General features: G+C 33.1%; 1 protein-coding gene across 3 annotated transcripts; it reads right to left on the reverse strand.

The window, feature by feature from the left end:
* Positions 1–770: 770 nt before the first annotated feature.
* Positions 771–10,104, reverse strand: LOC7488383 (protein DETOXIFICATION 12). Of its 3 annotated transcripts, none has more exons than XM_052454910.1 (8): positions 10,067–10,104; positions 8,232–8,802; positions 2,212–2,756; positions 2,015–2,101; positions 1,851–1,907; positions 1,442–1,680; positions 1,139–1,344; positions 771–1,046 (listed from the first exon to the last, which is right to left on the reverse strand). In XM_052454910.1, the coding sequence occupies exons 2-8, from the start codon at positions 8,505–8,507 to the stop codon at positions 984–986; spliced, it is 1,473 nt and encodes a 490-aa protein (XP_052310870.1). In that variant the 5' UTR covers positions 8,508–8,802; positions 10,067–10,104; the 3' UTR covers positions 771–983. The 3 variants fall into 3 exon arrangements, with proteins under 3 accessions (XP_052310870.1, XP_052310871.1, XP_052310872.1); XM_052454911.1 differs by lacking the exon at positions 10,067–10,104 and adding an exon at positions 8,803–9,068 and having other exon boundaries at positions 8,232–8,590; XM_052454912.1 differs by lacking the exon at positions 10,067–10,104 and adding an exon at positions 8,803–9,068 and having other exon boundaries at positions 8,232–8,655.
* Between the last annotated feature and the right edge of the window lie 6,423 nt (positions 10,105–16,527).

Genomic DNA, 16,527 nt, shown 5'->3' on the forward strand with positions numbered 1-16,527 from the left:
CTGTATCTACTGATACTTCTAGCCATCTTTAATTACACCTTTTTACAGTAATATCTATTAAATTTTATTTTCTTTGACACATAGCTAATAATATAATTGGTATATTTAGAGTATGTTTGTTTTTGCAGAAAATTTTTATTTTTTTTATTTTAAATTATTTTTTTTAATTTTAAATTGTTTTAATGTGTTAATTTTAAAAATAAAAAATATTTAAAAAAACAATTTTCTTGTAGAAATCATTAAACATTGCTTGTAATTGCTAATGAGATTAATGTTGATTTTTGTTAAAGTAAATTAGGCTGCTTGGAAAGCGTCAGCATTGAATGCCAGGGAAATTGAAATACTTTTATGTATTTTAAAGTAATGATTATGGTTGTGTTTTAAAATATTTTTTATTTTGAAATATATTAAAATAAATTTTTTATTATTTTTAAAAAATTATTTTTGACATTAGCGCAATAAAATGTTCTTAAAACATTAAAAAAATATTAATTTAAAACAAATAAAAAATTTAAAATTTTTAAAATATATTTTTAAAACTAAAAAACAAACAGAATATTTAGATATTCAGTTAAAGCTATTCAGAAGCTATTATTGCTGCTTCCGTAGAGGTGGACAACTATAGCTGCAATTTGATCCAGCCATGCCGGCACTGCTGCGGATTTTTTACCATGCTAAAATTTACATTTGATCATGCACACCTCCCTCCCAGCAACTGTTTCTTGCCACCAAAAGTCCTTATAGCTTTAAGTACCATGACACCAGCATACTAATAATAAGCATATCACGTCATGATAAATTAAAACTGCATGCTCTTTATCATTGTCTCATCATCAAGTTAATCCAGGATGGACATTAAATCTCATCTTCAATACAGAAGCTTTGGTGCCACAAAGACTGGGAACAAAGTTGCATAAGCTGCTAATCTAATTGTTGTCTCTTAAAACTGCTAGAAACTAAACTTGTTCGTCGCCCCTGTTCCTTCACGCTAAAGTGTTTTCTTCTGAAGATCTTTCCTCAAATACCCTTTCCCTTGCCTGCCTTGCCTGCAGCAATAAGACAACCCAGACATTTAAAACATCTCAATAGAAAAAGGTACCGATAAGGCTTCAAGATAGATTAAGTCTGGATATCAAACCTGTTTTTCCCAGTTCGTACAACTTGTTACAAGAGACAGCAGAACTGTTTGCAAAATGGCACCGGCTTGTATGCCAATCCAAAGGCCCCTTGCTTTCAACTGAAACCAATAGCCCAGTATGGCAGCAACGGGAACGCCACATAGATATAATGCTGCAAGATTGACGGAAGCCCCTATATGCTGCCAACCACATCCCCTTGCAACACCTGCAGATGTGAGATAACAACGGATACTAGGTAGAGTTATGCCAATATTTATCTTCAGAAAAAAATTTGTTTGTCGATATAGAAGGTGAAATTCAACCTGAAAGCACCCCTTGTAAGCCATCTATTATAACAGACAGGCAAACCAGAGGGGCCATGTTGGAGACATAGTCCACCACTTCCCTCTCATTGCTGAAACTGTAACCAAAAATGTGTCGCGTGGCAAAGAGGGTTCCACTCACAACAAATAACTCTATTATTGCAAGAATCATCACAGAGTAGGCAGCAATACGTGCTGCTTGCGGGCGCCCAGCTCCTAATTCATTTGAGACTCTAGTGCTACGTGCACAGATGAAGAAGAAACGAATAGAGACATGAAAAATCAATTGCATCATTCATCATTAAAAAAAAAAAGAAACAAAGAAAGAAATCCTTTTTTCGATATAGAATTGAAGTGAGCTAGTATGCAGATCTACAGAAGTTATCTAAGCGTGTATCGCAGCACAAACCTGGCTGCTGCGCCTAGTCCATATGGAATTGAATAGAGTGTTCCGATCGTTGTTAAACTGCTTAACAAATTGGAGAGCAAATTATTTGGTGATATTCTCATTCACACATATCTTTAAAAGAAATGTTAAAAAAAAAAAAAAAAAAAAACTAGAAGAAAGCATACCATACAGACAGGACTGAAGTCTCAAGTCGTGGATTTGATAAGAGCCCTGATAGCAGGATGACAATCTCATATGACCACCATTGCAGGCTACAAGTTTTAACAAGACAAAATTCATGAAAGGTTACATGCCTTCTGATATTTAGAATTACTGGTATCTTTATGTTAATTAGAGGGAGAAGAGAGAACGTATTATTTACCAAATCATCATTGCAGATGGTATAGCAAAGCGGAAGAACTCTCCGATTCCTTGGAACAGTTCTATAGAAATTGGGACACGGGTTTTGGCACAGGCGGGAGAGTATTTAACGTATAATATAAGAAAAATTGCATTCAACCAATATGAAATACCGACAGCTAATGCTCCTCCAAGGTTTCTTAGTCCAGACTTGAATACTAAAAGCCAGCATAGAGGTATATGTAAGAGGAGAGTGACACAAGAGCTTACAAGCATTGGAATGATTATACTTTGCACTAGCAAGTATCGAGAAAGTGGCTGAAATATTGCATAAGCGAAAATGGTAGGAATGAGCCATAATGTAAACTGGCCAGCTTCGTGTGCAATTATGGGATCTTGGCCAATTAATATGAGCAGCGTTTCCATGTTGATCCAAACCAGAGATACAACGAGAGCAACTAAAATTAGGGAGAACATGGCACCATAAGTTTGGTTTCCGACTTTTCGATATTGTTGAGCTCCATAAGCTTGCCCACATAAAGTTTCCAGTGCACTTGCCATTCCATTCTGTCCGGCATATAATCCAACAACAACATTAATTTATGTGCACCATGAATTTGTTATGTTTTTTCAGTTATTTCTCTACATGGTAATAAAAGCTTAATGTGCAAGAAAGTCCACATCAATTTACCATCACAATTTTTGCAATATCAAAGGTGTGGCTAGTGCATTAGTTGTGCGGCTTGTCAATTTCATTCATCAAGCATTACGTAGTGCAGTTCATGATTTAAGAACTAACTAGAGAAAAATATATATTCTTGGTGGTTAAAAGAAGATCGTTAACATTCTATTGGATTAATTGATAAACTGCTTTTTAAAAAAAAAACTATACAACATGCTAAAAAGCCAGGAGACAAAAAGTGCCGAATCTAAGAAGGATTTGGGATCAGTGTCTTTGGGTTATTTGGTAGCGCAGAGAAGGATTTTTCTGGCGGGATTACTTGCATCCTATTGGGCCTCTCATCGATCAAAACGTTTTAGGACAAAGGGTCATAAGGGGAACTGGCAATGCTATACAGCAAATGTATCTGCGATAATTTATAATGACAGGGTATGGCCTCCAACAAGATCTGTTCAGATGGTCCATATTCAGCAATGTAAGCAGGATCGCATCCTTCTAAGTTGTTCCTTTTGGTTATGAAATTAATTAATCTATTCATTAATAAAAGAAACGAGGAGATTAAAATGGAAATACAGAAGATGTTGGAAACCAGTTGTTTTCGTTAGAATAAAGCTCCTGTCTTTTAGGAGCCAGTAAGTTAGTTTGTTAGTGCAAGTCAGTATAGTTTGTTAGTGCTGACTATGACTAAGTCATTGTTTTGTAATTTTTCTGTTGTTCTGTTACCACAATCTTCGGCTAAGAAGATGTGGTTTGTTTTTCCCTGATTCCAAGTTGTAATGGTTATTTAAGCCAAAGGAACACTACTGAATAAAGTGTATTTTCACAGTTAAATTGTGCAAGATCTTTGATATTATAACAATTGGTATCAGAGCCTCTTAACAAGGCCTGACTGTGAATACAAGAGTGAAAAGAAAGATTTGAGTGTTTCTTTAAAATGACAGAAGGAAGCAGCAACAGCTATGTGCCTAAGTTTGTGGGACACTATGATCATTGGGCTGAACTGATGGAAAATCTGCTTCGTTCCAAAGAGTATTGGAATGTTGTAGATCGTGGCATCATGGTGGATGTCACAGGAGAAGCAAGGTCTTTCTCCTCAGTCGTATCAGAAAGTCGTCCACTCACAGATGTTCAAAGGAAGGAGTATGAAGAAAACAAGCTAAAAGATTTAAAGGCAAAGAATCTTTTGTATCAAGCAATTGAACGAGACATGCTTGAAACCATTCTTGACAGAAGCTCTTCAAAGGCAATCTGGGACTCCATGAAACAAAAATTTCAAGGCTCAACAAGGGTTAAGAGAGCACAGTTACAATCATTACGCTGTGATTTTGAAATTCTTCGTATGAAGGAAGGAGAAACTGTAAATGCCTACTTTGCTAGAGTTTTATCCATAGCCAATAAAATGAAGGCTCATGGTGAAAATCTAAATGAAACAATGATCACAGAAAAGATTCTTCGATCAATGATCTCCAAATTCAACTATGTGGTCTGTTCAATTGAAGAATCTAACAACATGACTACAATGACTATAGATGAACTTCAGAGCAGTCTTCTGGTGCATGAGCAAAGGATGAAAAGTCAAGGAGAAGAAGAGCAAGTTCTTAAAGTTACTCATGAAGACAAAGCAGGCAGAGGAAGGGGACGAGGAGCTTGGAGAGGTGGACGTGGTAGAGGAAGACATAGTTTTAACAGAGCTACTGTGGAATGCTATAAATGTCACAAACTAGGACATTTTCAGAATGAGTGTCCTAGTTGGGAAAAGGGTGCACATTATGCCGAGATGGATGAAGAGGAAGAACTTCTACTAATGGCTTACGTTCAGGACAAGAAAACAAGCAAAGAAGAGGTCTGGTTTCTAGACTCAGGATGCTCTAATCACATGTCAGGAAATAAAGATTGGTTTATAGAAATGGATGAGCAGTTCAGACACTCAGTCAAGCTGGGCAATGGAGCAAAAATGATGGTGATGGGTAAAGGAAGTGTTAAACTTGTGACTGCAGGACTAACTCAAGTAGTAAGAGATGTATTTTTCATTCCTGAGCTTAAGAACAACCTATTAAGCATTGGACAGCTTCAAGAGAAGGGACTTGCTATTGTTATGAAGGATAAGGCTTGTAAAATATATCATCCTACGAGAGGCCTTATTATGCAAACTCTTATGGCAGCAAATAGGATGTTTATTTTACTAGCCACTATGATTACTCAACCTTCAAACTGTTTAATAGCAAGTATGGATGACTTATCAGACCTGTGGCATCGTCGCTATGGCCATGTGAACAACAAGAGTCTCAAAACCTTGGAGAGCAAACAACTTGTCAAAGGCCTTCCAAAATTCAAAGCAACAAACACAGCATGCACAGTGTGTCATCGTGGCAAACAACATCGAGCAGTCATTCCCAAGAAGAGTCAATGGAAAGCTTCAAGAAGACTTCAACTAGTGCATGCAGATTTGTGTGGTCCAATCACTCCAACTTCAAACAGTTTAAAAAGGTACTTATTGTGCTTTATAGATGATTTCAGCAGAAAAGCTTGGATTTATTTTTTAGCCGAGAAGAGTGAAACTTTTGCCATGTTTAAAGTATTTAAAAGCTTTGTGGAAAAAGAATCAGAATGTGATATATGCTGTTTGAGGACAGACAGGGGAGGAGAGTTTACTTCCAAAGAATTCAATGTGTTTTGTGTTAATCATGGCATCAAGAGGCAACTTACTACTGCCTACACTCCTCAACAGAATGGAGTGGCAGAACGTAAAAATCGAACTATATTAAACATGGTTCGATGCCTGCTTTCAGAGAAGGAAATGCCTAAACTGTTCTGGCCAGAAGCAGTTCGATGGGGACTGCATGTGTTAAATAGGAGTCTAACTGTGGCTGTCAAAGAAAAGACTCCTGAAGAGTGTTGGAGTGGAAACAAACCCAATGTTGAGTACTTTAGAATTTTCGGCTGTATTGCAAATGTGCATATTCCTGACAGAGGGAGGACAAAGTTAGATGAGAAGAGTCATAGATGTGTGTTTATAGGTGTTAGTGAAGAATCTAAAGCCTATCGGCTTTATGATCCTAAGACCAAAAAGGTGATTGTTAGTAGGGATGTAGTGTTTGATGAGAATGAGGGCTGGAATTGGAGGAAGAGTGATGATGGTGTGAGTGATATTTTTACTTGGGAAGATACAGATAATGATGGAGAAATTAGTGATTATGATGAGAAATCAGTAGAAGGAGATGATTTGGGTACAGAGGGAGTTGAAAATGATAATGAAATAGAAGGTGGAAATGATGATACTGTATTAGGGGAGAATGTTGAGGTACTGGAAGATGAAGATGGTGACACTTCAGGGGAAAATGGTCTTGCTGCACCAGAAAATGATACACCAGGGGAAAATAATTCTTCTATATCTCAAGGAAGAATTAAACGGACACCTAGATGGATGGATGATTATGTTCATGGAGCTGGTTTTCCTGACGACTCAATGTGCTTTATGGTACATGATGATCCAATATGCTTTGATGAAGCAGTAAAACAGAAGAAATGGAGGAAAGCCATGGATTTGGAAATGGAAGCTATAATAAAGAACAAGACATGGGAGCTAGTGATTCCACCAGAAGGGATAAAGAGAATTGGTGTAAAATGGATTTTTCGAACCAAGCTGAATGAAAAGGGAGAGGTAGATAAATGCAAAGCACGCCTGGTAGTAAAAGGATATGCTCAGAGACATGGGATCGACTACAGTGAAGTTTTTGCACCTGTGGCTCGTTGGGACACCATAAGGCTAATCTTAGCTTTAGCAGCACAGAAAGGATGGACTGTTTTCCAGCTAGACGTCAAGAGTGCATTTCTTCATGGGGAATTAGAGGAAGCTGTCTATGTGGAGCAGCCAGAAGGCTATGTTAGCAAAGGAGAAGAGCATAAAGTGTTGAAACTTAAAAAAGCTCTTTACGGCTTGAAACAGGCTCCAAGAGCCTGGTATAGTAGAATTGAAGGGTTCTTCATGAAGGAAGGCTTTGAGAAATGCAGTCATGAACACACACTGTTTCTTAAACATACAAATGGAGGTAAATGCTTAATTATTAGCCTTTATGTAGACGATTTAATTTATACAGGAAATGATGTGGAGCTATGTGAGAAATTCAAGGAATCAATGAAACTAGAATTTGATATGAGTGATTTGGGGAAAATGAAGTATTTCTTAGGAGTAGAGGTTCAACAGAGCTGTGAAGGAATACATTTATGTCAAATGAAGTATGCTGGGGAAATTTTAGAAAGATTTGGAATGGGAGGCTGCAATCCAGTAAAAAATCCTATCGTGCCAGGCACGAAATTAATAAAAGATGGTGGAGAAGACAGTGAGAATTCAACCTTGTTTAAGCAAATAATTGGCAGCTTAATGTATCTATCAGTTACCAGACCTGACATAGCGTTTGTTGTCTGCATGTTAAGCAAATTCATGACTGATCCTAAAACATCACATATGGCAGCAGCAAAAAGGGTTCTCAGGTATGTGAAGGGAACTACCAGCTTAGGAGTGTTTTATAGAAGAAGTGCAGAGAATTCTGAAGATGATCTCAAAGTCTACACTGACAGTGACTATGCCGGCGATGTAGAGGATAGAAGAAGCACGTCTGGTTATGTTTTTTTTCTAAGTGAAGGTGCAGTTGCATGGAGCTCAAGAAAGCAACCAGTGGTGACTCTCTCCACAACAGAAGCAGAGTATGTAGCTGCTGCTGCATGTGCATGTCATAGTATTTGGATGAAAAGAGTGCTCAACAGTCTTGGTTTCTCTTCCTGCAAGTGTGTTAAGATTTTTTGCGACAACAGTTCCACTATAAAGTTATCAAAAAATCCAATTCTCCATGGAAGAACAAAACACATAGACGTGAAATTTCATTTTTTACGTGATCTGGTAAAGGAAGGTGCTGTAGAATTAATTCATTGTGGGACTCGTGAGCAAGTGGCAGACATCTTGACAAAACCTTTGAAGTTGGAATCATTTACAAGGCTACGTGATCTGTTGGGAATGCAGAGCATCAAAACTATAAACTGACTTGTTAGCAAGTGCAGTTTAGGGGAGGATATGTTGGAAACCAGTTGTTTTCGTTAGAATAAAGCTCCTGTCTTTTAGGAGCCAGTAAGTTAGTTTGTTAGTGCAAGTCAGTATAGTTTGTTAGTGCTGACTATGACTAAGTCATTGTTTTGTAATTTTTCTGTTGTTCTGTTACCACAATCTTCGGCTAAGAAGATGTGGTTTGTTTTTCCCTGATTCCAAGTTGTAATGGTTATTTAAGCCAAAGGAACACTACTGAATAAAGTGTATTTTCACAGTTAAATTGTGCAAGATCTTTGATATTATAACAGAAGAGACTTACTAGAAGACTGATGCCGGTAACATTACAGAGAGAGATAGCTATGGCAGAACTAGAAAGAGCTAGCTCACCAAGATGACCCACCATCATATTTGAAATAACCAGCAACAAGTTGAGGGCTGTCGTAGTAACCACCATGGGTCCTGCTATGTAAGCTAGCCTTTTCACTTCTTGAGTAAACTCACGCCATGTTTGAGCTATACCTTCTCTTCCCTCATTTGATCTCTTTTCTGGTAGTAGTAAACGCTCTTCCATGCTCTTTTTCGTGTCTTTTTCCATGGATGATGGATTATAAGTTGCCTGTCACGCTATTCTTAGAGATGTGGAGATTCTTTCTTCTACTTTTTGATTTTTCTTGGAGACTGGAGATTGACAGTTGAATATATATCACCAAAGACATTAATACAGATTGATCGAGTTTCAGCATCTTCGGGGAAGAGAAAAAAGGCATGTTGAAAAAAGAAAAAAGAATCAATATTGAAGTGCTGCTGATGCATTAAGGTGTTATTGCATTATTTCCTTGATTGTGCCAGGAAACATAAAGTAATTACAATCAAGATAAGCCAATCATTACCTCTACAGCCATTCATGCGAAGATAAAGATGAATGTCCGGTTGAAGGTTTTGAATTCGAGCCTTTCAACTGTTAGCCACCAATCTTTTGGGAGAGTTCCGTCAGACTAATCATCTATCAGTGAAAATCAATGTTTGTGTCGAAAATAACAGGATGGAATTATGCCCGTTCCTTTGTTTGTTACAGCGAGCTATGCTTCCTATATGACATTTAAAATATCATTAAAATCTAACTGTAAAGAAAAAAAAGATTAATTTGGTCAATTCGTGATTTAATTGGGTGGGAATAAGAATTGAAAATGGAAACAGTGCAGTCTTAAGAAATATGTTAATTAAAAACTTTTGATATAGTGTTTGAAGGCACATGCATGAACAGTGGGTCCATTTTACTGCGCTTAAAGCTGGAACCAAGGTTATTTTTTTAATTTTGTTTTTTTTTTTTAACCCGAGGTATCCGGGTCAGCTTACACGCACCACAACTAATCCCCGGATCCACTAAACACCCTGCAAGCCCAGTAGGCAGATAAGATACCGCAGAGGTGACAGACGTGCACGCTGAGGCTCGAACCCAGGTGATAGAGGCAAGAAAACCTTACCTCTGCCACTGGACCACAAGTCTCGGTGCGGAACCAAGGTTATTAATTACGTTCAGGTTGGTATCTTATTTTTTCAATTTCAAAGATATGTTTTCGTTTTGGCGTGTCTCGGCTTGCTATTTTGAGGATGTATTGTTTTAATATATATGCAATTTAAAATATTAATTTAATAAATATAATTTAGATTTAGATTTAAATATAAACTAACTTGAATTTATATAATTTAAATTTTTAACAAAAATAAAAAAATTGAAATTGAAAAGCAATATGACTTGATTAGCGTGACGGGTTCAAAAACAATCTAAATAAGTGGTAAAAATATTATTTGACTAAAAAATTCATGACAACATCTTTTTTTTAAATAAATGCTAGGATTATGACATATTGAGGTGATGCATTTCAATTTTTTAAATTTATAATCCGAGTAATGAGATTATGATAACTTTAAATAAAATAAATCAAGACAAATTATGATGATTAATTATCAATAAACTTGTTGTTAGGTAATGAAATTATATAAAAAAATCAATTTAAAAAAGACATAATAAAATGATATTTTTAAATAAAATTATAAAAATATCGAGTTGATGCATAGAAGGTGTTAATGCATTATTTCCTTGATGTGCCAGGAAACATAAAGTAATTACAATCAAGATAAGCCATTCATTACCTCTACGTACAGTCATTCATTCATAGATAAAGACGAATACGGTTGGAGGTTTTGAATTCGAGCCTTTTAAAAAAAAAGTAGTCTCTCTGAAAGAGTTTGTTTAGTAGTATGGTATCGGTTGTTTTTTAAATAACTTTTCGTGCTGAAATGTATATCAATGATATTTTTTTATTTTTTAAAAATTATTTTTGACATCAACACATCAAAACGATCCAAAACATATAAATCATATTAAATTTTAGCAAAATATAAATAAATTTTTTAAAAATATAATTTACAACGCGTTCCCAAAAAATTTCTTAGCGAGCAATCTTTGGGCTTTTGGGAGAGTTCCATCAGACCAATCATCTATCAGAGAAAATCAATGTTTGTATCGAAAATGACAGGATGGAATTATGCCCATTCCTTTTTTTTTGTTATTGAGAGGAGATACCAAGCTAATTAATCCCCTTAATTTAATAAATTTGAAAATATGAATTAAATATAAATAAGAAAACATAAACCTTACGTTCAAAGTAGAGTTTATAAATTAACTTGAAATTATACAATTTAAATTTTAAACACAAATAAAAAAATAGGAGTTAAACTAATATGACTTGATTATCTTGATAGGTCTAAAAACAATTTCGATAAGAGATAAAAATATTGTTTAACTAAAAAAATTCATGACATCTTAAAAAAAAACAAATATTAAAATGATGATATATTGGATCGATTAACCTTTTAAATTCGTAACTTAGATAATGAAACTATGATAACCCTAAATAAAACAAATCAAAACAAATTATAAAACTCAATTACTAATAAACTCATTGTTAGATGATGAAGTTGAGAAAAATAATCAATTTAAAAATAGAATGTTATAAAATGACTTTTTTGAATAAAATTATAAAAATATCATTAATGATCTCTCAAGACCTTTCTAAACTCCAATTACCTTAAAAAATTTAACCGAAACATAACAATATGTAAGGAGATTTCTTGTAAAATTTTAGTTCTATATAATAGTCATTTTGAGAGATAAAATCAATGTTATAAAACTAGATGATATTTTTTTTAAAAAAAAGTAAAAAAATAATATTACTTGACCGAACTGAAATTATGGAAATGAAACCCAAACGTTCTAACTGGAAATGAGATGAAATCCCCAGAAATAACCTAAAAAATAAAATTTATTCTGATTTATTTTATTTATTAAATTGAAATGAAATATACCAACTATTATAAATAAAACAAAACAGAAAAGACAACCTTAATTTAAATTTAAAGACTCGAATCATAGATGAGTCCAACAGAAACAGTACGGGCGAGTCTGTCCAACTACAAAAAGGAATCAAATTTAAAACTTCGTTGACGTGGACTAAAATTACCCATTTGCATGTTCTCTCAATTATTTTAAGTTTTAACAAATAACTATTCATACATAGCATTTCAAGTTAATTTTTAATATAAAAGGCATCAATTTTATAAATGGTTTTTGATATTATAATTTTTTTAATTAAAAAACAGAAAACTGACTCTTAATAAATAAATTAAAAAATAGAAACGATAAATTAAATACTAAAATAAAAAATTGAACTTTCTAACATAACCCAGTAAAATGAAATTATATATATAAAAAAAATTCAATGACAGGAGAGAGAGAGAAAATCGACTATGGAATGAACACTGTAATCGTGCAGTGCAGCACAATATGTGCAAACCATGATTTGCACTATTCAAGCACCACAATTCTTTTAGTGTTTTGTTTTACATGATCAAAATTCAAGCTATTATATGTAATAATTTACTCTAGATATATTTCTGTTTATTTTTGTGTTTTAAAAACATTTAAAAAAAATAATTTTTTTTATTTTTTTTTAAATTAATATTTTTTTAGTGTTTTTAAATCATTTTGATGTACTGGTATCAAAAATAATTTTTTAAAAATAAAATAAATATTATTTTAATATATTTATGAGTAAAAATCACTTTGAAAAACAATCGGAACTACACCCCAAACAGGATAATAATCTACTGTTAAACAGGAAGTAAAGGTTTCGTTAATCAGAAAACGCATTGCAAGAGAGTTATGTGATGCTTGAGTTACTAAAAGGGATCGGCAAGGGAAATTAAATATTTAGAAAATCTAATTCCATGTCAATGTCCCAGGAAAAATATTATACAGGCATTATTTTAGTTTTTGTGAATGAATAATTTAATAAGGTGACGCCACTTAATTTAGTTAATAGTTATTTGGTAACTTCGTTAGTTAATATATATATTTTTTTTTTAGTTTAACGTGGGTGTCCGGGTTAGCTTGTGTGCACCTCGACTAATCTTACGGGCCCTGAAGTTAACGACCATATAAGTCTCCAGTGACCATCATATGAGCAACCACAGGGCTCGAACCTAAGACCGCTGAGAAAGCAAATCTCTTATTTTTAAATTTTTACCATTAAATCATCATCTAGATATTTTGATAGTTAATAGTTATTTGGGAACGTCGTAGAGATTGTCTTCGACATGTGGTTTGTCTGATAGCAATTAGTGAGTCTGCCACTCACATCATTAATATTTAATGATTGATTTTACTATGCAAATACTCTAAACTATTTTAAAAAAAAATTGTTCAGGGTTGGGATTCGAAGTAATTTAAACTGTTTGACCGACACTCTACAGTGGAGCACATGTTAAGTCACTAATGGACGTGACAGGAAATACAAGAAATCATTAAAATAGGTGGAAATTTCCCAAGCCACTCGTGTTAGTGGTTCTATCAATTGCCGGGGACCGGGATGATAATTACCGTACAAGTCCTGTTATTTTAATTTTAATTTTTTTTAATTTTTTTTATATGTTTCCAGATTTTGATATGTTAATATTAAAAATAATTTTTAAAAAATAAAAAAATATTATTTTAATATATTTTTAAATAAAAAATATTTTTAAAAATAATTAAAACCACAAAACACTCCACTGTAGCAACATCTCCACGAATTGCATGCATCTGCGTTGTTCCACAGGGACAGAAGGAAATAGGGGATCTACCCCTAGACTACTACAGTAAATACCATGGAGACAAGGGCAAAGTAGACAAATTAACTGCCACTTGTAATTTTGTATTATTCGGAGACAAATGATTGAGGGATTCCGGATAGTTATTAAACCCGGTTTGGAAATAACTCGACTAAGAAGTTGGGTCACAGGTTTTATAGGTTAATCCGGATCAACTTGAAAAAATTAAAAAAATATATTTAAAACTTTAATATTTCATATGAAAAAATTAAAAAAAATCCATGTAAATATAGGATATACATATTGTAAATAATGAAGTTTTAAAAAATATTTTAAAAAGTTTTTTATTCCACATTAAAAATATATTATGTTAAGCTTTGAAGTTGAAGTATTTAAACTATAAAAAAATTATCCCACATTGAAAAAATAACTTTTTTATTGGGAATATATTGTATATATATTAATGGGTTTCAAATCTCACGTTGAAAAAACATATTTTTTCTCTCGAGAACATGGAGTATATATACTAATTGGTTTCAAATCCCACATTGAAAAAATATTATGTTATCCTTTTAAATTAAAGTATTTAAACCAAAAAGTTTTTTATCCCACATTGAAAAAACATAACTTTTTTCTTTGAAATATAGAATATATATACTAATAAATTTCAAATCCCACATTGAAAAAATATAATTTTTTTCTTGAGAATATAAAATATATATACTAATAGATTTCAAATTTCACATTAAAAAAACCTAACTTTTTTCATGGGAACATAGAGTATATATACTAAAGGGCTTCAAATCCCACATTAAAAATATATTATGCTGTCCCTTTAAGTTGAAGTATTTAAACCAAAACGTTTTTTATCCCACGTTGAAAAAACACAATTTTTTTCTTGAAAACATAAAATATATATACAAATGAGTTTCAAATCCCACATTTAAAAAGAAAAAAAAAACCAGGTCTTATCCATATTCCCTTGGGTCATGGGTTGACCTGTTGGGTTGCCCGGGTTTTATCAAGTTATTATCTTAACCGATTTTTTATTAAATCTAAATTGATCCAGCCACCAGATGAACCGAATATGAAGTCAGCCTGCCAGAGGTGGATTTGATAACAGGAGATTCCAATGGTAAACCGGTGATTTTGCCCTTAGCAGCAAAGAATAATGAGTTGGTCATTTAGAGTAAAATGTTTTTTTTTACGGTATTTATTTGTCATTATTATAATAATTAGAGGCAGATTAGTTTTATGCATAAATACCCTTCTAAAAAAAAAGTCATGTCGGGGTCTAGGGGTATTTACTTCTTTTATGTTTTGATTGAAAATGTAATAACTAAACTGTTCCTTCTTAAAAGTAAAATAGATTAAAATTATATTAAAAAGTATTTTTATAAGGTTTTTTTAATTGTAATCAATTTAAATAAGAGGCAATTCAAATTTTTAACAGGGTTAAAAAAATAAAAAGTGATCACACGTCATTTATAATAATCATTTCATGTTTTTCTAATTATTTTCACTATTTTAATTGTTTTTTCTATGTTTTTAGCATTTTTTTGATTTGTTTTATTTTTTAATTTAATAATTTATTGTTTTATTTCATTTATTTTTTTATACTAACTTTGGTCTTTAATCACTTTATTGTTGTTTTTTTTTGTTTTTTTAATTTTGAACGACTAAAAATTCTGCTTCGTGATTTTTATGGATTTACCTATTATGAGATAACCCGGTCTTATAACCTGGATTATGGATGAGTTTTAAAAATTAGTTTGATTTGATTTTAATTCTTTTTAGGTTCCTTGAAAAAAAAATCATTATCATTCTTTAATTTTAGGTTGTTGGGATTTTAGATTCATGATTTTTATATGGGTTTATTTCAATTTCACATCCTGGGTCAAATGTTAGTCAAATTAACCTGAATTGATATTTTTTTTTCAACTCATCTTTTAGCGTTAGATTTGCCAACAATTGAGTTTTAATTTTTTTTATTCTCTTTATGAAATTATTCTGTTCTCATTTAATTTTTTATTTGTTATCAGATTAAATCATTAAAACATTTTAAGAATACCTAGAGAGTATCTTTTCATAGTACCAGTAAGAATTTATTTTTCACACGTTATTTTTTATATAATATTAATATTAATAAAAATATAATAGGCTGTTTAGGAACTTTTATATACCTAATAAATACAGAGATAACATTATTTAAAATATAGCTGTGTAAAAAAAAGTCGATCATTTTCTTGGCTGGGCTTAAAAGAGATTAGTTTTTAGAGGAGGTTTTGAACCCTTAAATTTAAGTTTATCTTAATAGAACAATAAATACGAAGCACACAGCCTTTCCTTATAATTTTATAGAAATTAGTTAAGATGGAACTTATAAAATATTAATAATCTCTCTTTTATTATACGAGGCTAACGGTGCGTGAAATAAAAAACGAATAACGGCACTTGAGGGTCTAGCTGCTGTGGTCAACCGTGTGACTTGTTCCGCCCCCGTCCCTGGTTCGACCCTCTATGTGCACGCCTGTCACCCCCGCGGTGCCTTACCTGCTCCTGGGCTTGCAGGATGTCCAGTGGGCCGTGGGGAATAGTCGTGGTGCGCGTAAGCTGGCCCGGACACCCCACGTAAATCAAAAAAAAAAAAAAAACGAATAACGGTATGAAAGTTAGTCAGCCAACTGAGTGTATTTTCCGAAACCCAAGCCCTGAGCGGACAATCACTGTGGGCTAAAAATGCAAAAGTCAGGTGTATGATTGGGCCTGAACTGACCACGTGGGCTCGAATTCTGATAGACGGTTCAAAATCAACACAAGGGTGATGTTCGAGATGTGACAGCGTAAATCTACTGCAATCTAGGCCCAGAGGTGGGAGCTTCATCAAGAAGAGATCCACCATGCTTTTTATAAATGAGCTTGACACAATGATATCTAATTATTATGCATGCTCATGCTGATTTATTCTGCTGACAATTCCGATTGCGATTTAAATTAAATAAATCATGGATAATTTAACTCTTCTGTTTTTGCTTTTCTTGATTGTACATCATTCTAAATAAATAAATAAAACTCAAAAAATTAAGAAAATATAACGATCAAAAACCAATTAATCATAGGGGTTGAAACAAATGAGATTACAAATGTGTGTGTCTATATATATATATATTCTTTTTAGTTTAACGTGGATGTCCGGTTAGCTTGCACGTACCTCGACTAATCCCACGAGTCCTGAAGTTAACGACCATGTAAGTCTCTAGTGACCATCATATGAGCAACTACAGGGCTCGAACTTGAAACCATAGAGAGAATAAATCTTTTAATCCTAAATTTTTATCATTGAATAACCATTTAGATAATTATTACAAACTACTTTTGTAATTTTCTCTTGACAGCATGGATTGGTAATGTATATTAGTATTACCAATCCATGCTCTAAATTACAAATGTAGTCACGAATCTCT

This window comes from Populus trichocarpa, chromosome 8 (genome assembly GCF_000002775.5).
Source record: "Populus trichocarpa isolate Nisqually-1 chromosome 8, P.trichocarpa_v4.1, whole genome shotgun sequence".
Classification (NCBI taxonomy): Eukaryota; Viridiplantae; Streptophyta; class Magnoliopsida; order Malpighiales; family Salicaceae; genus Populus; species Populus trichocarpa.